Source organism: Ovis canadensis, chromosome 3 (genome assembly GCF_042477335.2).
Source record: "Ovis canadensis isolate MfBH-ARS-UI-01 breed Bighorn chromosome 3, ARS-UI_OviCan_v2, whole genome shotgun sequence".
Classification (NCBI taxonomy): Eukaryota; Metazoa; Chordata; class Mammalia; order Artiodactyla; family Bovidae; genus Ovis; species Ovis canadensis.
In genome coordinates this window covers 189,428,330-189,450,974 of record NC_091247.1, presented here as the reverse complement: position 1 = coordinate 189,450,974, position 22,645 = coordinate 189,428,330, and the positions used below count along the sequence as shown (strand labels likewise).

General features: G+C 39.2%; 1 protein-coding gene across 2 annotated transcripts in view; it reads right to left on the bottom strand.

Annotated features, from left to right (window-relative positions):
- Nucleotides 1-22,645, bottom strand: part of AMN1 (antagonist of mitotic exit network 1 homolog) — a 79,292-nt gene that overhangs the window by 3,134 nt on the left and 53,513 nt on the right. For both annotated transcript variants that reach the window (XM_069585447.1, XM_069585448.1), the window contains exon 6: nucleotides 21,295-21,406. In XM_069585447.1, the coding sequence (XP_069441548.1) occupies nucleotides 21,295-21,406 (112 nt within the window). The remainder of the gene's footprint in view (nucleotides 1-21,294; nucleotides 21,407-22,645) is intronic.

The following is a 22,645-nucleotide window of genomic DNA, read 5'->3' as shown; positions in this document are numbered from 1 at the left end:
TACAATTTTATTACTTTAAAACTTATTCAGGATAAATGCTGGAGAGGATGTGGAGAAAAGGGAACCTTCTTACACTGTTGGTGGGAATGCAAACTAGTACAGCTACTATGGAGAACAGTGTGGAGATTCCTTAAAAAACTGGAAATAGAACTGACATACGACCCAGCAATCACACAGCTGGGCATACACAATGAGGAAATCAGAATTGAAAGCGACACATTGGGGTCTCCCTAAGAGAACACTGGGGTCAATGTTCATTGCACTACTGTTTAAGAAGTACATCAAGGCTGTATATTGTCACCCTGCTTATTTAACTTATATGCAAAGTACATCATGAGCAACACTGGGCTGGAAGAAGCACAGACTGGAATCAAGATTGCCGGGAGAAATATCAATAACCTCAGATATGCAGATGACACCACCCTTGTGGCAGAAAGTGAAGAGGAGCTAAAAAGCCTCTTGATGAAAGTGAAAGAGGAGAGTGAAGAAGTTGGCTTAAAGCTCAACTAAAAAGCCTCTTGATGAAAGTGAAACAGGAGAGTAAAAAAGTTGGCTTAAAGCTCAACATTCAGAAAACGAAGATCATGGCATCCGGTCCCATCACTTCATGGGAAATAGATGGGGAAACAGTGGAAACAGTATTAGACTTTATTTTTCTGGGCTCCAAAATCACTGCAGATGGTGACTGCAGCCATGAAATTAAAAGACCCTTACTCCTTGGAAGAAAAGTTATGACCAACCTAGATAGCATATTCAAAAGCACAGACATTACTTTGCCAACTAAGATCCATCTAGTCAAGGCTATGGTTTTTCCTGTGGTCATGTATGGATGTGAGAGTTGTACTGTGAAGAGGGCTGAATGCTGAAGAATTGATGCTTTTGAACTGTGGTGTTGGAGAAGACTCTTGAGAGTCCCTTGGACTGCAAGGAGATCCAACCAGTCCATTCTGAAGGAGATCAACCCTGGGATTTCTTTGGAAGGAATGATGCTAAAGCTGAAACTCCAGTACTTTGGCCACCCCATGTGAAGTGGTGACTCATTGGAAAAGACTCCGATGCTGGGAGGGATCAGGGACAGGAGGAGAAGGGGACGACAGAGGATGAGATGGCTGGATGGCATCACCGACTCAATGGATGTGAGTCTGAGTGAACTCTGGGAGTTGGTGATGGACAGGGAGGCCTGGGGTGCTGCAATTCATGGGGTCGCAGAGTCGGACATGACTGAGCAACTGAACTGAACTGAACTGAACTACTGTTTACAGTATCTAGGACATGGAAGCAACCTAGATGTCTATTGGCAGACGAATGGATAAGAAAGCTGTGGTATATATACACAATGGAGTATTACTCAGCTATTAAAAAGAATGCATTTGAGTCAGTTCTAATGAGATGGATGAAACTGGAGCCTATTATACAATGAAGTAAGTCAGAAAGGAAGAGACCAATACAGTATATTAACGCATATATATGGATTTTAGAAAGATGGTAATGATGACCCCATAAGCAAGATAGCAAAAGATACACTGATGTAAAGAACACTTTTGGACTCTGTGGGAGAAGGCAAGGGTGTGATAATTTGAGATAATAGCATTGAAACATGTATATTACCATATGTGAAAGAGATGACCAGTAAGTTTGATGCATGGAACGGCACTCAAAGCCAGCGCACTGGGACAACCCTGAGGGATGGGATTGGGAGGAAGGTGGGAGAGGGGTTCAGGATGGGGGACACATATACACCCATGGCTGATTCATGTCAATGTATGGCAAAAAGCACTATCACATTATAGTTAGCCTCCAATTAAAATAAATTAGTTAAAAAATTATTCAGGAGTTTCGGCCATAAAAAGGAATGAATTTGGTTGGTTCTAGTGAGGTCGATGAACCTAGAGTCTGTAAGTAAGTCAGAAAAACAAATATCGTATATTATCACATATATATGGAATCTAGAAAAATGATACTGATGAACCTATTTGCAGGGCAGCAATAGAGACACAGACATAGAGAACAGACTTGTGGACACAGCAGGGGAAGGAGAAGGTGGGACAAATTGAGAGAGTAGCATTGAAACATACATTGCCATAGCCAGTGGGAATTTGCTGTATGACATAGGTAGTTCAAGCAGTGCTCTGTGACAACCCAGAGGAGTGGGATAGGGTGGGAGGTGTGAGGGAGGCTTAAGATGGAGGGGACATATGTAAACCTATGGCTGGTTGATTGGATGTTTGGCAGAAACCAACAAAACATTGTAAAGCAATGAACAATCTATGTTGTATGTATAACATATCTCTAACCTAGTCTTCTGGAGAAGGAAATGGCAGCCCACTCCAGGACTATTGCCTGGAAAATCTCATGGACGGCGGAGCCTGGTAGGCTACAGTCCATGGGGTCGCAGAGAGTCGGACACGACTGAGCGACTTCACTTTCACTTTCAACCTAGTCTTAGTGGTTCTCAGACTTAAAGAAACTATGCTAAATCCTTTGACTGTGTGGATCACAGCAAGCTGTGGAAAATTCTTAAAGAGATGGGAATACCAGACCACCTTACCTGCCTCCTGGGAAACCTGTATGTGGGTCAAGAAGCAGCAGTTAGAACCAGATATGGACCTGTTCAAAATTAGTAAAGGAGTACATCAAGGCTGTATACTGTCACCATGGTTATTTAACTGGGCTGGATGAAGCACAAGCTGGAATCAAGATTGCTGGGAGAAATATCAATAACCTCAGATATGCAGATGACACCTCCCTAATGGCAGAAAGCTAAGAGGAACTAAAGAGCCTCTTGATGAAGGTGAAAGAGGAGAGTGAAAGCGCTGGTTTGAAACTTAACACTGGAAAAACTAAGACTATAGTATCTGGTCCCATCACTTCATGGCAAACAGAAGGGGGAAAAATGGAAACAGTGGCTGACTTTATTTTGGGGGGGCTCCAAAATCACTGTAGAAGATGACTACAGCCATGAAATGAAAAGACACTTGCTCCTTGGAAGAAAAGCTGACAAACCTAGACAGCATATTAAAAAGCAGAGACATCACTTTGCTGACAAAGGTCCGTATAGTCAAAGCTATGGTTTTTCCAGTAGTCACGTATGGATGTGAGAGTTGGATCATAAAGAAGGCTGAGTGCTGAAGAATTGATGCTTTTGAACTGTGGTGTTGGAGAAGACTCTTGTGAGTCCCTTGGACTGCAAGGAGATCAAACCAGTCAATCCTAAAGGAAAGTCACCCTGAATACTCATTGGAAGGACACATACTGAAGCTGAAGCTCCAATACTTTGGTCATTTGATGCAAAGAGCCGACTCACTGGAAAAGACTTTGATGCTGGGAAAGATTGAGGGCAGGAGGAAAAGTGGGTAACAGAGGATGAGATGGTTGGATGGCATCACCGACTCAGTGGACATGAGTTTGAGCAAATTCTGGGAGATAGTGAAGGACAGGAAAGACTGGCATGGTGCAGTCCATGGGGTCGCTGAGTCAGACATGACTAAACAACAGCAACAACAAGGAAAAAAAGAGGGCCCAATATATGGTTACTAGATTTTATTTTAAGTAAAACAAAAATAAGTCAAACATTAAGATTTAGTACAAGAAAGAGAACCACAGAGTGTCTGGAAACAAGAAATTATAGTTGTGAAATCAAGGTTTACATTGGCAGCTAATTTTGTTAAGTGCCTAAAAATACAACAAATGGAATTTTCATTGTTTTAAAAGTATCATTAGTTATTACAGAGGAGGTCTATTATTACAGGAAATTTAGATTAATGGCAGATTTCAAATAGGTTGAAAGTAAAAGGATGGATAAAGACAGCAACTATAACAAAACTATGTATAGAAGTTTATACCTTATCTATAATATGAGAGGGAGGAACACCTTCTAGTTTATTCTATGCAGACAGTATTACCTTTACACAAAAGCCAGACAAAGACATTACACACACAGAGAAAAAGAACAACAGGTCAATATTTTTTATGAACATATATTCAAAGATCCTCAATAAGACAAGAGCAAACCAAATCTAGCAACACAGAAAAAGGATTATATGACATGATCAGCTGGGATTTACCTTAGGAATGTAAGGTTAGCGTAACATTTGGGAATTAATTAATGTACACTATTTTCCCCTTCATGGACAGTCTTGTTGTGGTGACAGGACACATTAATTGTCACATTAAAAAATCTGATTATAATGGCAAATTCATAAAGACAGAAGATAGAACAGAGGTTGCCAGAGGCTGGGGGAAAGGATAATGCGGAGTTATTATTTAAAGGGTAAAGAGTTTCTGTTTGGGATGAGGAAGAAGTTCTGCGGATAGTTAATGGTGATGGCTGCACAATGATATGAATGTACTTAAATCCATTGAATTCTATCCTAAAAATGGTTAAAATAGTAAATTTTATGTATATTTGCCAATATCATTTTTTTAAACAATTCTGAAAGTAAGATTCAACTAATAATTGATATGTATACCTATGGCAGTAGTTTTCTATCGAAAAGTTGATATTATGTTGGTGTACATATTATTATAATTTATCAAATCTTAAAGGAAACTTGAATGTATTGAAAATTCATGAAAACTGAGGTGAAAACACATCATATATTTTACATTGGACAAAGCATCCTATGATATGAATTGGCAAGGTGACAGACAATAAACCCCTTCATGGATCACAGCCTTGTTGTAGGGCAGGGGCTTGCATAACTCACTGAATCTATGAGCCATGCCATGCAGGGCCACCCAAGACAGATGGGTCATACTGAAGAGTTCTGACAAAACGTGGTCCACAGGCGGAGGGGATGGCAACTCACTCCAATATTCTTGCCTGGAGAACCCAATGGACAGTATGAAAAGGCAAAAAGATATGACACCAGAAGATGAGCCCCCCCAGGTAGGAAAGTGTCCAATATGCTACTGGGGAAGAGTGGAGGGCAATTACAAATAGCTCTGGAAAGAATGAAGTGGCTAGGTCAAAACAGGAGCAGCACTCACCTGTGGATGTATCTGGTGGTGAAAGTAAAGTCTGACGATGTAAGAAACAATATTGCATAAGAAACTGGAATGTAAGGTCTATGAATCAAGGTAAATTAGATGTGGACACGAAGGAGATGGCAAGAGTGAACACTGACATCTTAGGAATCAGTGAACTAAAATGGATGGGAATGGGCAAATTTAATTCAGATAACTATAATATGTCTACTACTGTGGGCAAGACTCCCTTAGAAGAAGTGGAGTAGCTCTCACAGTCAATAAAAGAATCCACAATGCAGTACTTGGGTACATCCTCAAAAATGACAGAAAGATCTTGGTTCATTTCCAAGGCAAACCATTCAACATCAGAGTAATCCAAGTCTACGCCCAAACACTGATGCTGAAGAAACTGAAGTTGACTGGTTCTATGAAGACCTACAACACCTTCTAGAACACCAAAAAAGATGTCCTTTTTATCCTTGGGGACTGAAATACAAAAGTAGGAAGTCAAGAGATACTTGGAGTAACAGGCAAGTTTGGCTTTGGAGTACAAAATGAAGCAGGACAGAAGCTAACAGAGTTTTGTCAAGAAAACACACTGACCATAGCAACAACTTTTCATAGCACTTTTCCAACAACACAAAAGATGACTCTATACATGGACATCACCAGGTGGTCAATACTGAAATCAAATTGATTATGTTCTTTGCAGCCACAGATGGAGAAGCTCTATATAGTCAGTAAAAAGAAGACCTGGAGCTGATTGTGGCTCATATCATGAGCTCCTTATTGAAAAATTCAGGCTTAAATTGAAGAAAGTAGGGAAAACCAGTAGGCCATTCAGGTATGACCCAAATCGAATCCCTTATACAGTGAGGTGACAGATAGATTCAACAGGTTAGATCTGATAGACAGATTGCCTCAAGAACTATGGACAGAAGTTTGTAACACTGAACAGGAGGCAGTGACCAAAACCATCCCAAAGGAAAAGAAATCCAAGAAAGCAAAGTGGTTGGTTGAGGAGGCTTTACAAATAGCTGAGGAAAGAAGAGAAGTGAAAGGTAAGGAAGAAAGGGGAAAATATACCCAACTGAATGCAGAATTCCAGAGAATAGCAAGGAAGAAGAAGGCCTTCTTAAATGAATAATGCAAAGAAACAGAGGAAAACAACAGAATGAGAAAGACTAGAGATCTCTTCAAGAAAATTGGAGATATTAAGGGAATATTTCATGCAAGGATGGACACGATAAAGGACAGAAATGGTAAGGACCTAAGAGAAGAAGAAGAGATTAAGAAGAGGTGGCAAGAATACACAGAACTGTACAAGAAAGGTCTTAAAGACCCAGATAACCACAATGGTGGGGGCACTCAGCTAGAGCCAGACATTCTGGAGCGTGAAGTCAAGTGGGCATTAGGAAGCATTGGAAGTCTCACCCATGGAGCAGATGTGCTGCCTGGGACCCTTTCCCAACTGGGACTCCAGATGTGCTGTGACACGGGACTTTCCAGCACTGTTTAAGTCCGGATGTTGGTCAAAACCCAATTTGGCGATGTACTCGCTGCTCTTTCTATTTCTCTTTTCTTTTAATGTTATTATATTGAAAGTAAGGTAGATAGTTCTCTAATAAATATCTATTATTTATTTGTATATAGTGAGTGGCTTATTTTGTTAACAAATCCTTTGAACCTGAGATGAAAGTGAAAACTTTAGGCAAAACACTAATTGGTGCTGTGAGCAGGATTTGTGAGACAAAATGCCACTCTTTAAGAAAAAAAGAGATTAAGGTTGATGAGGTTTTTTTTCCTAGGTGGGAAGGTTCATCCTATTGCTCATTAGCTAGTGAATAGGATGTATTCACTGGATTATGTGAGAATTGGAACCTTAAATTAAAGCAAGCCAAACCTTTAGAGGGCTTCCCTGGTAGCTCAGCTGGTAAAGAATCCACCTGCAATGCAGGAAACCCCGGTTCAATTCCTGGGTTGGGACAATTGGCTGGAGAAGGGATAGGCTACCCATTCCAGTATTCTTGGGCTTCCCTGTAGCTCAGCTGGTAAAGAATCCACCTGCAATGCGGGAAACCTGCCTTCAATCCCTGGGTTGGGAAGACTCCCCAGAGAAGGGAAAGGCTGCCCACTCCAGTATTCTGGCCTGGAGAATTCCATGGGGTCACAAAGAGTTAGACACGACTGAGCAACTTTCACTAGAGAGCATTACTGTTAATATGAACAAAGATAGTGGAAGTGATGGAATTCCAGCTGAACTATTTAAAATCCTAAAAGATGATGCTGTTAAAGCACTGCACTCAGTATGTCAGCAAGTTTGGAAAAATCAGCAGGGGCCACAGAAACTGGAACAGGTCAGTTTTCATTCCAATATCAAAGAAGGGCAATGCCAAAGAATGTTCAAACTACCATACAATTGAAATCATTTTACATCCTAGCAAGGTTATGCTCTAAATCTGTCAAGCTAGGCTTCAGCACTACATGAACTGAGAACTGTTAGATATACAAGCTGGGTTTAGAAAAGGCAGAGGAACCAGAGATCAAATTGGCAACATTTGTTGGATCATGGAGAAAACAAGGGAATTCCAGAAAAGACATCTACTTCTGCTTCACTGACTATGTTAAAGTCTTTGGTTGTGCGGATCACAACAAACTGTGGAAAATTCTTAAAGACACTGGAATACCAACTCACCTTACCTGCCTCCTGTGAAACCTGTATAAGTCAAGAAGCCACAGTTAGAACTGACATCGAATAATTGGTTAAAAATTGGGAAAGTGGTATGCCAAAGTTGTATATTGTCTCCTTGCTTATTTAACTTCTATGCAAAGTATCTCATGTAAAATGCTGGAATCAAGCTTGCTGGGGGAAATATCAATAACCTCAGACATGCAGATGATACCACTTTAATGTCAGAAAATAAAGAGGAACTATGGTGCCTCTTGATGAACATGAAAGAGGAGAGTGAAAAAGTTGGCTTGAAACTCAACATTGAAAAAAACTAAGATCATGGCATCTGATCCTATCACTTCATAGCAAATAGAAGGGGAAAAGTGGAAGCAGTGGCAGATTTTACTTTCTCGGGCTCCAAAATCATTGTGGACTGTGACTGCAGCCATGACATTAAAAGACACTTGCTCTGTGGAAGGAAAGCGATGACAAACCTAGACAGCATATTAAAAACTAGAGACTTCACTTTGCCAACAAAGGTCCATATAGTCAAAGCTATGGTTTTTCCAGGAGTCATGTACAGATGTGAGAGGTGGACCATAAAGAAGGCTGATCTCCAAAGAATTGATGCTTTCGAACTGTGGTGCTGGAGAAGACTCTTGAGAGTCTCTTGGACTGCAAGGAGATCAAACCAGTCATTCCTGAACAAAATCAACCTTGAATGGGAAGGACTGATGCTAAAGCTGAAGCTCCAATACTTTGGCCACCTGATGGGAAAAGCCAACTCACTAGAAAAGACCCTGATGCTGGGAAAGATTGAAGGCAGGAGTAGAAGAGGGTAAGAGAGGATGAGATGGTTGGATGGCATCACCAACTCAATGGACATGAATCTGAGCAAACTCTGGGAGACAATGAAAGGCAGGGAAGCCTGGCATGCTACAGTCCATGGGGTTGCAAAGAGTTGGACATGACTGAGTGACTGAAAAACAACAACATGTATGGTTGTGAGAGTTGGACCATAAAGAGAGCTGATTGCCAAAGATTTGTTGCTTTCAGATTGTGGTGCTAGAGAAGACTCCTGAGAGTCCCTTGGACAGCAAGAGAGATCAAACCAGTCAATCCTATAGGAAATCAATCCTGAATATTCATTGGAAGGATTGAGGCTGAAGCCAAAGCTCCAATACTCTGGCCACGTGATAGGAGGAGCTGACCCACTGGAAAAGATCCTGATGTTGGGACAGATTGAGGGCGAGAGGAGAAGGGGATGACAGAGGACCAGATGGTTTGATGTCATCACCAACTCAATGGACATGAATTTGAGTAAACTCTGGGAGAGAGTGAAGGACAGGGAATTTGGTGTGCTGCAGTCCATGGCATGGCAAAGAGTTGGACATGACTTAGCAACTGAACAACAATGATTGCATTGGGCTGACCTGGGTAACTCAGGATCATCTTCCTATTGTAAGGTCAGTATATTTGTAGGTTCTAACCATCAGAACATGGACGTTTTTGGGTGGGGACATTATTTTGCTTATGGCTATACCATCTTAATAGAATAAAGGATAAAAACGACATTATCATTATAAAAGACACAGAAAGACATTTGATAAAATCCAACATTCATGATAAAAAACATTTAGCATATTAGAAACAGAAAGGAACTTCTTCAACCTGATAAAGGGCATCTATGAAAAAGCTGCCACTAATGTCATCCTTCCTGGTGAGAGACTAACTACTTTCCTCCTAAGATCAGGAACAAATACAAGGATTTCTGCTTTTGTCATTTCTATACTACCGTGCACTGGAGGTTCTAACCATGGAAATTATGGAAGAAAAAGAAAAACCATTCATGTTGGAAAGGAAAAAGTAAAACTTTTTTTTTTTTAAATTGTAGTTACATAATACAGTTTATAGAATTTTCTAAGGAATCTACTAAAAATTAGAATTAATAAATCAGTTCAGAAATGTTGCAGTACATAAGATCAATATATAAAAATAAATTTATTTCTATGCAATGAACAATCCAAAAATTGAAAGTAGCTCTTTGCTCCTTTCGTGTTTGCCCATTTCTGTTCCCCTCTAATCGTAAAAGAACTAATTATAGAAATGAAATCAGTAAGCAATTGAAATGAACACCTGACTTATGTTCTCCTGAGTGCACATTGTGGTTTGTCTAACCTGTTGATTCTTTTGCTGGATAAAAAAGAATAACAGGCAAATTTGGTCTTGGAGTACAGAATGAAGCAGGGCAAAGGCTACTAGAGTTATGCCAAGAGAACGCACTGGTTGTAGCAAATATCCTCTTCCAACAACACAAGAGAAAACTCTTCTTCATTATTATTATATTATTTTGGCCATACCAGGTGGCTTGCAGGATCTTAGTTCTCTCAGCAGGGATCAAACCCAGGCCCTCAGCAGTGAAAGCATGGAGTCCTAACCTCTGGAATGCCAGGGAATTTCTCCAAGCTTTCTGATTAAAGCACTTTCTTTTCTAATGACACTTGTCTCTTGAATTACTGGCATGTGAGATGCAAGCAGCCAAATCTGGGTTTGGTTAAAAAACGAAATTAAGAAAATATTTCATTTATATTACCATCAAAAAGAATACTTAGGAATAAGTTTAACAAAATAAGTGAAAACTTATACTCTGAAAACTACAAAAGACTGTTGAAAGAAATGAAAGTAGGTCTAATAAATGGGAAGATGTCCATTTATTCAAAGGTATAAATGATTCATGGATCATTATCCATTTTTTCATAGATCAGAAGTTTTCATTAACATGGCAGTACTCCCCAAACTGATCTACAGATTCAATACCATCCTTAGCAAAATGCCACCTAATTTTTAAAAAAGAAATTGATAAAACAATCCTAGTATTTACACAGGAATTTAAGGGAATCAGAACAGTCAATACGGTTTTGAAAAAGAACAAAATGGGAAACATATACTTACTGATATACTTTAGTTAGTATTTCTAAGACTATTTTGGCATTTTTACTAATTATGAATTTATTATCAAATATATGTAAATATTTAACTTCTGATTATATATGTGTGTCATTCTTCTGTAGGAATCTATTATTACACACACATATATATATAGAAAAACACTTTTCCCTCTAGCTCTGAGTATACAGTGTATATTAATGTAATTACAAATTCTGATGCTAGAGGGCAGGTGCCTCGTTGTATCTGACTCTTTGCAACCCTATGGACTATAGCATGCCAGGCTTCCCTGTCCCTCACCATCTCCTGGAGTCTGCCCAAGTTCATGTCCATTGCATTGTGATGACATCCAGCCATCTCATCCTCTGATGCCCTCATCTCTTTCTGCCCTCTGTCTTTTCCAGATTTACATTACTCAGTCTAATCAGGCAGCTTTTCCTCATAAATATATAGAGTACTTAGGGCAGTGAGTCAATAGTAGGAATATTTAATGCCTGTAAGTTTCTTATGCTATAGGGAGAAACTGTGGCGTCTCTAAGTATTTCATGATCTCTTGCCAGAATATTTTGTAGAAACTGTGGAAGAGGAAAAAAATTCTTTACCCTTCTGAGCTCTTGGCTGAGATCCCCTTGTAACCAAAGACGAATTAACAAAAGAAAAACAAACAGAAGTTTATCAACAAGAATACTTCATGTATATATGGGAGATAATCAGGAAAAATGAGTAAATTCCTTGAGATGGCCCAAGTTACCACCATTTTTAGCTAAAGACAATTGAGAGATGTTGGGATTATTGGGAAACTGGTTATGGAAAGTTACCAGTAAAAGTATAATTAACAAGGGTAATGAAACCAAACTCTGCCAGGCCCTCCTACGTATAAGCCCCTCCATGTCTCCCACTTCTCATTTATAGAAAAGCCTTGTGTCTACTAGGCCTTCACTGAGTTCCAAAGAACAGACTTAAACAGTTAATGATTAGAGAAATAGAAAATGCAGAAACAAAGAAAGCAATCAAGCAAGAAAAGTAATAATAGCTTGAACAATAGAGTCACAGGACTCCTAGTTCCTCCTGAAGGGATACAGATAACAATCTGATGCATATCTTTGAGTTTTTCTGCAGAAACTAACACCCCTTTCACCAAGTGGAAGATGTTGACTACATGATGACCACCAGCATTCTGGCTGACCGCAGACTGGCTGAAACCAGATTGATGATTGAGATTCCCAAAACATCAACTATTTCACCACCAACCAATCAGAAAAACATGCATGAGTTGATCATGCACCCTGTGACCCTCATCACTTATGTTGCCTTTAAAAACCCCTTGGCTGAAAGCCATCAGGGAGTTCCCGCCTTTTGAGAATCAGCTGCCCATGCTGCTTGCTTGGCACCCTGCACTTTCCCTCACCACAGCTTGGTGTCAGAAGATTGGCTTTGCTGCACATGAGGTGAAGAGACCCGATTTCAGTTTGGTAACAGTAAGATTCACTATGAAGATTTAAAGTGCCTTATCCACTGAATATGATTCTGATTTAGAGTCACCCTCTCTTCTCACTTTCACTCTCCTCTTGGCACAGAGAGGGAGACACAGAGGGAGACATTTTACAAATGAAGATTTTCTTTAAAAATGTGAACTCTCTTCACAAAAGGGTAACTTCTACTCTTTTCAGAGCTCCTCCAGTGTCTGCTGATTCTCAGGAAAAATAGCTTAAAATAATCCTTATGCCAAAGAGGCATATTTGGGGTGGCTTATTCTGCTACTTGGGCTTCTCTGGTGGCTCAAGAACCCACCTGCCAATTCAGAAGACCTGGGTTCGATCCCTGGGTCTGAAAGATCCTCCAGAGAAGAAAATGGCAACCCACTGCAGCATTCTTGCCAGGAAATCCCACAGATAGAGGAGCCTGGCAGTCAGACATGACTAACCAACTAAATAAAAATTCTGCTACTCATCAAAAGCAGACTCAGGACTGAAAAAGACTCTAAAGGTCATTTATACCAATCACATTACTGATGCTGGATGTCACTCTCCTACTTCCTTCCCTTCTCTACTAGTAGTTAAGCCACTTGACACCAAAGGCTTAGGAAATTCCTCTACTGGAAAAAGAAGTGGAGATTGTAGATTAGGTGATTTAGGTTTTTTACTTCCAGTTCTATTAGTACCTATTTTTAATATCTGGGATAAGCCACCTAAATTCACTGAATTTCTGTTCCCTTATCTTTCAAACAAAGAAACTGTGTAGATGACTTCTGAGGAATCTTTTACTTTACCATCTTTTTAAAAATCTATGACTAATGTAGATGGAGACCACTTTTTGAAAGAGATTCACTATGGGAGCTGTTGAAGCCCCAAGAAGAAGAAGAAACTAAGGGAATATAAATTAACAAACTAAGTTTTTCAAATGATCAAGGGGAATGTAATTAACACATTAAAAAAAAATACACAGGTAAATAAGTGAGGCTGTGCACATTTTGTCTATTACGCCATTACGGTGTATGGCATAAAGAAGTTCTGTCATGCTGGATTAGCAACAGATAACTAAAGAACGATGAAGAAACAGAATAATATAGGATACAGAAAATGAAATATACGAAATTTAAAAAGTAGTTGTCCTTGAAGCAAGGAATCAGCTTTAATTACAGAAAACTCTGAAACAAACCACTTGGCTCAATGTGGTAAATCTTGACATATTTATTATCCAGGAATCTAAAGAACTTGCTTGTTAAGTAATGAAGCTGAAACAAATCCTCAGATATCACTAAAATTTGAGTCAAGTCAACCCAAAGTGCCAGATTTCCTGCTGGGTTTTCCTGCCTTTCAATATAAACATTAGGATGTTTGTGCTAATTGCTTTATTGCCCTTCTAAAATCTAAACCTAGATGGCTGTGAATACTGTGAAACATGTTTAGATAATGGTTAGAAATAGAAATGCATGTCCAATTAAGGAGATTAACAAAACTATGTGAGTTGATATTACTGAAAATCATAGCAGACATAACTGAATTTAAAATAATACATTTTAAAATTATTTTCCTGTTTTCTGTAATGTCTATGATTTACAATATTTTAAACAGCAGTGTAATTTTTTGTCTCTTCTGCAGATATAAAATCAGAGTGCTTCTAATAGTTTCAATACCTAATTTATAATGTGTAGTTTTCCTTACAGTCTGATTGTAATGTTAAGAAATTTTATAAAAACTTAGAAACACAGAGAAGAAGATAAATTAATTCAGGGAATCGGATGAGTAACTGCCAATCTGGGGGTCAGGTTGCTTTGAGAATAACATAATACTAGAATTGCACAAACATATGTATATACATAAATTCTTTTTTTAAAGTGGACCATTTTTAAAGTCTTTATTGAATTTGTTACAATATTGCTTCTGTTTCATGTTTTGGTTTTTTGTCCTAGAGGCATGTGGGATCTTAGCTCTCTGAGGAGGAGGAGGTTTAGTCACTAAGTCGTGTCTGACTCTTGTGACCTCATGGACTGTAGCCTGCCAGGCTTCTCTGTCTATGGGATTTTCCAGGCAAGAGTACTGGAGTGGGTTGCCATTTCCTTCTCCAGGGGATCTTACTGACCCAGGAATTGAACCCAGGTCTCCTGCATTGCAGGCAGATTCTTTACCAACTGAGCTACAAGGAAACCCCCACCAAGGATCAAACCCACACCCCTCCATTGGAAGGTGAAGTCTTAACCACTGGACTGCCAGGGAAGTCCTATACATACCTTCTTTTTACAGAATATAAATCATATTGTTTTATCTAGTCAGATGTGACAAATCACATGAATATAAAAGAGGAAGCATATAAAGTGTTAGGATAGGAACGAAGAAAGAACTTTCATTTATCAGGTTTAAAAAAAAAGCATTCAAAAAAAAAGCATTCGTCTTCTTTGGAGAAAAAAGAAATTAATAAACATAAGGTGAATATATTAACTCATTTTATTTTTATTGAACTGCGGTGTTGGAGAAGACTCTTGAGAGTCCCTTGGACTGCAAGGAGATCAAGCAGTCCATCCTAAAGGAAATCAGTCCTGAATATTCATTGGAGGGACTGATGCTGAAGCTGAAACTCCAATACTTTGGCCACCTGATGCGAAGAACTGACTCACTAGAAAAGACCCTGATGCTGGGAAAGGTTGAAGGCAAGAGAAGGGGACAAAAGAGGAGGAGATGGTTGGATGGCATCACCAACTCAATGGACATGAGTTTGAGTAAACTCTAGGAGTTGGTGATGGACAGGGAGGCCTGGCGTGCTTCAGTCCATGGGGTCGCAAAGAGCTGGACATGATGAGCAACTGAACTGATTTATTTTTATTCAATGATGGTAGCAAAAATATACAATGGTGCAGTGCTGACAGGAAAGAGTGAAGAGTAGAGATGATCTGGGTAGTTGAAAAACTTCAGCTTTTTTCTCTTTAAGAAACTTTAATGATAAAAACCATTGTATAGGAACCCCTGTATTATTATCAGATCACCCAATTTTATGACTGACAGTTATACATAAGGGAAAGTTGAGGTCCATAAAGTTAAGTTATTCAGTGTTTTGGAGAGAAGAGAGTTCTAGAAAAACATCTACTTCTGCTTTATTGACTATGCCAAAGCCTTTGACTGTGTGGATCACCACAAACTGGAAAATTCTTAAAGAGACAGGAATACCAGACCACCTGACCTGACTCTTGAGAAATTTGTATGCAGGTCAGGAAGCAACAGTTAGAACTGGACATGGAACAACAAGACTGGTTCCAAATCGAGAAAGGAGTATGTCAAAACTGTATATTGTCATCCTGTTTATTTAACTTACATGCAGAGTACATCATGAGAAACTCTGGGCTGGAAGAAGCACAAGCTGGAATCAAGATTGCTGGGAGAAATGTCAGTAACCTCAGATATGCAGATGATACCACTCTTATGGCTGAAAATGAACTAAAGAGCTTCTTGATGAAAGTGAAAGAGAAGAGTGAAAAAGTTGGCTTAAAGCTCAACATTCAGAAAACTAAGATCATGGCATCTGGTCCCATCACTTCATGGGAAATAGATGGGCAAACAGTGGAAACAGTGAGAGACTTTATATTTTGGGGCTCCAAAATCACTGCAAATGGTGATTGCAGCCATTAAATTAAAAGATGCTTACTCCTTGGAAGAAAAGTTATGACCAACTTAGATGGCATATTAAAAAGCAGAGACCTTTGTCAACAAAGGTCCCTCTGGTCAAGGCTATGGTTTTTCCAGTGGTCATGTATGGATGTGAGAGTTGGACTGTGAAGTAAGCTGAGCACTGAAGAATTGAAGGTTTTGAACTGTGGTGCTGGAGAAGACTCTTGAGAGTCCCTTGAACTGCAAGGAGATCCAACCAATCCATCCCAAAGTAAATCAGTCCTGAGTATTCATTGGAAGGACTAATGGTGAAGTTGAAATTCCAATACTTTGGCCACCTGATGCAAAGAACTGATTCACTGGAAAAGACCCTGATGCTGGGAAAGATTGAAGGCAGAAGGAGAAGGGGACAACAGAGCATGAGATGGTTGGATGGCATTGCCGACTCAATGGACACAGGTGTGGGTGGACTCTGGGAGTTGGTGATGGACAGGGAGGCCTGGCGAGCTGCAGTCCATGGGGTCGCAAAGAGTCAGACATGACTGAGCGACTGAACTCAACTGAACTAAGAAGACCAATGTTGACTTAAAAAAGATGCATAATGTGAGAGTTACGAGATAAATTTTATTTGGGGGCAAAATGAGGACTGCAGCCCAGGAGAAAGCACCTCAGAGAAACTGCTCCAAAGATGTAGGGGGAAAGGTCAGGATACATGTGATTTTGAGGAAGGGAGAGTATATGCAATCAAGCACACATTTTCCCAGAAAGTTGCCTCAAGCCTCGTGAAGCTTTCTGCTGGTCACGAGAAACACTCATCTCCATGAAGGATTTTAGCACTTTTCTACAGATGAGGAGATACAAGAATTGGGGATATAAAATTTTATATCCAACTATCTGAAGACCTGACCTGCCAGTTTCCCCCTCCCCACCAGCACAGAGTGCCTCATTTCTCCACCCTGAACTCCTTTCAGGGGGTGTTGAAGGTCAGCAACTACAGCAGCACAAGATTAAATCCTTGTAGAGGCAGACGGCAGGCTCCCATGGCAAGTGCCTATGTGTGGCTGACACTGAGGATTGGTGCTCATTTCACTTCATCTTGAGATTTTTGTTTAATCTTAGCACTATTATTAAAAACTCTGCCACAATGGGCAAGTACCATTTCAGTTTCTCACTTTCCTATTCTGGGAAAGCAGGGATTGAAAAAAAAAAACACATAAATTATCCTGTGTTAAAAAAAATTTGAGAAATGCTTGTTTAGGGGAGCAAAACTTTGTAGCCATCCCAAAGTGTCTGGCATCAGGATTATTTCAAGCCAAAAACAATCAAGGCCCAAAAGACTCCAGAAGAAACTTTGCCGTTTCCCCTTACTGCCTAAAGGAAGTACAGATAAGTCCTCCTATCCCCATCAGAGATTATCTGCCAAGAATCTGGGCTAGGTATGGTGGGGGAAACTCAGTGAGGGGGCTAGAGTTCAGAGAACCTTTATGTTCCACAGTCTCTGCATGGCCCAACAAATATTTGTTTACCAAGCATTTGCTTTTTTATCTCCATGTGAATTGCCTTCATCTCCTTCGAAGTTCCAAATGTCTACCCCTGCATGTCCTCTTTAGCTGCTGAAGATGTTTCAGACACTTTGGCTAGTTACTCAGTTCTCTTGGGTCTCTCCCATGTATGTAAATTCTGATTTTCTCCTCTTTACCTGCCTTCTGTCAATTTAATTCTTAGATAAGCCAGAAGAATCTAAAAGGGTAGAGGAAAATTTCTAACTCCTTGACATTCGGATTAAAAAAGTTTCTTAGCTATAGTATTTCTTAGAGCCTTTGAAAAATGAATATTCATTACAGTGATATATTTCCTAAACTTTTTGGACATAATAAACATATTTTGTTTTATGCTGCATACCTTGAGCAAGGGATTGTGTGATAGAACAAGAAAAAAGATATGACCACAAGGTAGCAGTAGCATACAAAGAGATTTACTTGCCAGCCCTTTTCTAGGTTTGCAGGGAAGGGGAGTCCCACACAACAGAAAAACTTCCAAAGGGGTGTGTGTATGAGTCTCGGAAAGGAAGTAAGGTAAGGGAACTCCCAGGAGACTGAGGAGGGAGGTTATTTGTCATTCTATTCTAGGTCCCATGAGAGCTGGTAAATTCAGTATTTTGAGTCATGATATGGATGGGAAAAGAGTCTACAGTCAGGGGCTTCCCCAGTGGTGCAGCAGTAAAGAATCTCCCTACAATGCAGGAGACCTGGGTTTGATCCCTGGGTCAAGGAGATCTCCTGGAGAAGGAAACAGCAACACACTCCAGTAGTCTACATCCAGTGTTATATAATCATACCAGATAGGCATTTCTCTTTAATTTACCAGCTGATAATATATCTTTGGTTTCCAGTGATCTCAGTAATTATAGAATTTATCTCAAAACTGTCTTTTTGCTTTAAAAATCAGACTAATCACACAACATATTTTCAATTCATATTCATTAGCCATGTCTAAATTAATACAGGCACATTTAAGCATTTTAATATTGGTCTTGTACTCAAATTTTCAGTTCTTTGGTTGTATCTTCTAAATATTTCATTACCTATAAGGTCTTTAATAACTGTTTTAAGCAGTTTGCCTAAGGAGAAGCTTTTCTGGTTGACTGTGTATACTCTGTTTTCATTTCTATTAAAAGTGAGACGAAATGCCAGATTAACTATTTCCAAATTGTAACCAGAAAGATGATCAAGGTAAAATTACCAAATGTTGAGTTTATAACATGTTAGGTAGTCAAGCTGATCTGAGACAAATAGAACATTAAACCAGAATTATTCCAGCTAAGGTTCTAGGACTAGAGGTATCAGCTACTCTCTCATTCCGAAATGAGATACCAGACCACTTGTACATGACTTGCAAATGCTTGGCTGAAAACTGATTTTGGAATCTTTGGTGCCTTATCCATTCAAAGATATAAAAGTGTAAAAATGGGAAGTGATGGAAAATTGGAAATTAAAGAAAGGATTTCTTTGAAGACAGTTGTGATTTGAGTTCTAGAAAGAGGGCTGCAGGTGCTTGCTCTTCCCTTGAAGCCTAGTGAGAGAGGGCTCCAAGGGGATCAGTTGGAGAATCTGATACGTCCCTTGGAGCTTGGGGAACACAATACACATCACACACAATACACATCACAAACAGTACACATCAGACCTAAGAAAACTAAAAAGCAGGCTATGTTAAGAGTCCATGGGGCCAAAGAGAGTACTGAAGCGGGGAAATATCTGCACTCTCACCATCTAAAGTATTGTGTTCCCTGTGGACAGATGTGGGCTGGCATGGGTTGCCTTGTATTTTGCTCATGAAAGCAACCTAGATGGTTGAGGCAACCTCAACAGAAAGAAACTGAAGGTATGCTGCTAAAGGCATGAGGGCAGAGGAAGAAAAAGCTTGCTACTAGCCACGAGACACATTTGCTTGAATCAAGAGAACTGTAGATAGGAGATACACGCAGTGAGGAGGGGAATGGAAGAAAGTGGACTCTGAAGAAGGTAAACAGTGCCCCACTTTTGTGAGAGTATGGATCAGGATCAGCTCACCCACTGAGCCCATGGTGCTGCAACTAGATCACAGCAGTAGTGCTCAAGTAAGACCTTTCTTTCCCTTACCTGCCCTCCTGCTCATCGCAGTCCTACCCTGCACTAACACTGCTGAGGTCAGAAACCATGGTGGGTGATTTAGGAAAGGAGGAGGAGAATCAGGAGGGAAAACAGGGAAACTAACAATATTCCCTTAACACAGCAGCCTTTCCACCTACAGCAAACCTGAGCTAACTGGAGGAGTGAACATCTTTAATTTGAACTCATTTGGAGTATTACATGGGAATAATAAGAAAAGTCAGTGGCACATGTTTGAGATTTTCATTTGGGTTTGGGAAAAATTAACTCCTGTAGAGCAAATTTGTAATTAATACAGTGAGAGGAAAATGGAGTCACTTTATGAATACCACTTTCTTGTTCAGTGTATTGATTAAATATACATATACCTCACTGAGTAGATTTACACACTTTTAGTTGGTATTCTGAAAAGACCTATTATCAAAAATGGCTGCAATTACATTTCACATATTGTGGACTCTTCCACCTTATAATAATAGCCTTCTTGTTAAAATGTAATTTTCTGCCTTGTTTGATGACTAGAAAGCCTCTGCCTGCCTCTCACAACCCTCAGAATAGCGTTCACATTAACTGATTCCCTGTACTCAGTCACAGAAATTTTTCTGGTTCTAAATTATTTTCTTAAAATTATGATTATTAATTTTTAACAGGTAAAATCATTCACATGGTACAAAATTCAAAAGGACAAAAGAGTATATGATGAAAGCTTTTTCCTACTCTTGTCTCTCCATAACCTTCCCCAGAGGTACCCACTGGTAATAGTTTCCAACTAAAGTTTTGGCTTTAGTGTTCTGAAAAATGTCTACCTAAAATAAGATTTTAATCTTCATTACAGATGTCTTCAATAACCAAATATAACCCATTACAGGCTTAGTTTAGATTGGCAGTTCAAACAGAAAAAGTGGAAGTTGTCAAAAGGACAGTAACTATTAAACTATAATTAGGAAAATAAGCTGGAAGGGCAGGGCATTAAGTACTGACTTACAAGTGAGAACCAGGTTATATTGTGGTAGGGGACCCATGTGTAGGAATAATGTGAAAGAGGTGTCATGGCTCTTATACAAGCCAAAGGCTGTGACTAATTAAGTGAAGTGCCATGTTAGCCGAATGATTCTGAATCTCAATAGCTACAGCTTGGTGTGATTACAGTTAACAGGTCATTTAGCATATTTGATAGATGTAATAATATGAACGACTACATAAGGCATCATGTTTAATATCATGACCACTACTACTGCCACCATCATCCTTATCAGCACAGTTAGCATTTATTGAGCCTTGGCCATCACCACCATCACCATCACCATCATCATCACGATTAACATTTACTGAGCCTTCAGTATGTGCTAGGCACCAAAAAATGTTTGTCATGATCAAGTTTATAAGGTAGGTACTGTGATTATACTCACCTTCAGATGAGGAAACTGAATAATGGAATGGGTTAAGTAATTTACTCAAGTTACACAGTTATTAAAAGATGAAACCAAGATTTGAACCCAAGCAGCCTCATACTTACCCTGGTGGATCAGATGGTATAAAGAATCTGCCTGCAATGCAGGAGATCTGGGTTCAATCCCTACGTTGGGAAGATCCCCTGAAGAAGGAGGGGCTTCCCTGGTGGCTCAGTAGTTAAGAATCCACCTGCAATGCAGGAACTTCACGAGACATGGGTTCGATCCCTGGGTTGGGAAGATCCCCTGGAGGAGGGCATGGCAACCCACTCCAGTATTCTGGCCTGGAGAATCCAAATGGACAGAGGACCCTGACAAGCTACAGTCCATACGGTTGCAAAGAGTCAGACACAACTGAAGCAACTTAGCCCACACACACACCTGGAGAAGGGAATGGCAACCCACTCCAGTATTCTTGCCTGGAGAATTCCACAGCCAGCCCATGGGGTCACAAAGAGTCAGACATGATTGCTTAACTGACATACACACACACACAGCCTTATACTAACCTGTTATTAGAGGGCATCCATGGAAGAGTAATATACATATCTGAGGACAGCAAGTAAGGACAGCTTCTACAGCCTCATCAGTCAGATTCACACAATGCCCCATATGAATCTCCTGTTTAAAAATAAAGAAAGTATAATCAAAAGAAAAAACAGGACAATAAGAACAGTGTGAAATGCTTGGGAAATGCTGTACTCTGATAACAAAACCCCCAATACCTACGAAAAACTATAGGAAGGACCGATGAAAGTCTACAGTAATTTGGAAGGTATAGCAGCTTTAAAAGTTAAATGCCCAACCACTTTATTTATTTATTTATTTATTTATTTATTTATTTATTTATTTTTTGCCCAACCACTTTATAAGGCAATTTGGCAGTATCTATTTAAACTGACAATAAGTATCCTCCAGAACCTAGCAATTAATTCAAACAGCAGATGTCCACTATATATATAGAAATGCTTGTACATGTGTGTAAGGAAACAACTTATAAATATGTCAACTGAAATATTACTTGTAATAGTAGATAAATGGAGATTGGGTAAGTAAATGGTGGTTCATTAATATATTGTAATAAGATAAAACAGTTACAAAGAAAAATATTTACTTGTATTAATAGACATAAATCCTAAACATGTTAGTTCAGACACTTTGCAAAACAGTGTTGTAGCATTTTATAAAGCTAAACATGTACTTACTGTATGACACAGCAGTTCCATTCTAGTCATTACCCCCAAAAATGAAATAATATGTCTACACAAAGACTTGTATGCAAATGTCCACAGCAGTATTTATAATAGTCTAAAATTGGAACAGCCTGAAAGGTGAATATATGAGCATGCTGTGTTATACCCAGACTATGGAATACTACTCGGCCAAAAAAAGGGATGAAATATTAACATGTTTAACAACATGGATGAATCTCAAAAATATTATGCCAAATGAAAGAAGTAAAGAAAATAGTAAAAAGCCAAAGGATGATATACTGTATGATTTCATTCATATAAAATATTATAGAAAAAGCAAAACTATATTGACAAATGAGTGGTTGCTTGGGGGAAGGCTACAGCAGAGCACTGACTGAAAAGAGATGGGAGAAAACCTCCTGGGGTGATGGAAATATTCTGTACCTAATTGTGGTAGTGGTTATAAGATTGTAAACAATTACTGACATTCATCAAACTGTACACTTAAAATAGGTGAATTTTATTGTATGTAAATAAAACTCCAATAAAGCTTAAAAAAAATTTTAAAACATGATTTTGAATAAAAACTCAAATTGTAAAACAACACATATGATATGAAACTATTATGCACTATTTAAAAACACACGACTCATTTGAAAAGACCCTG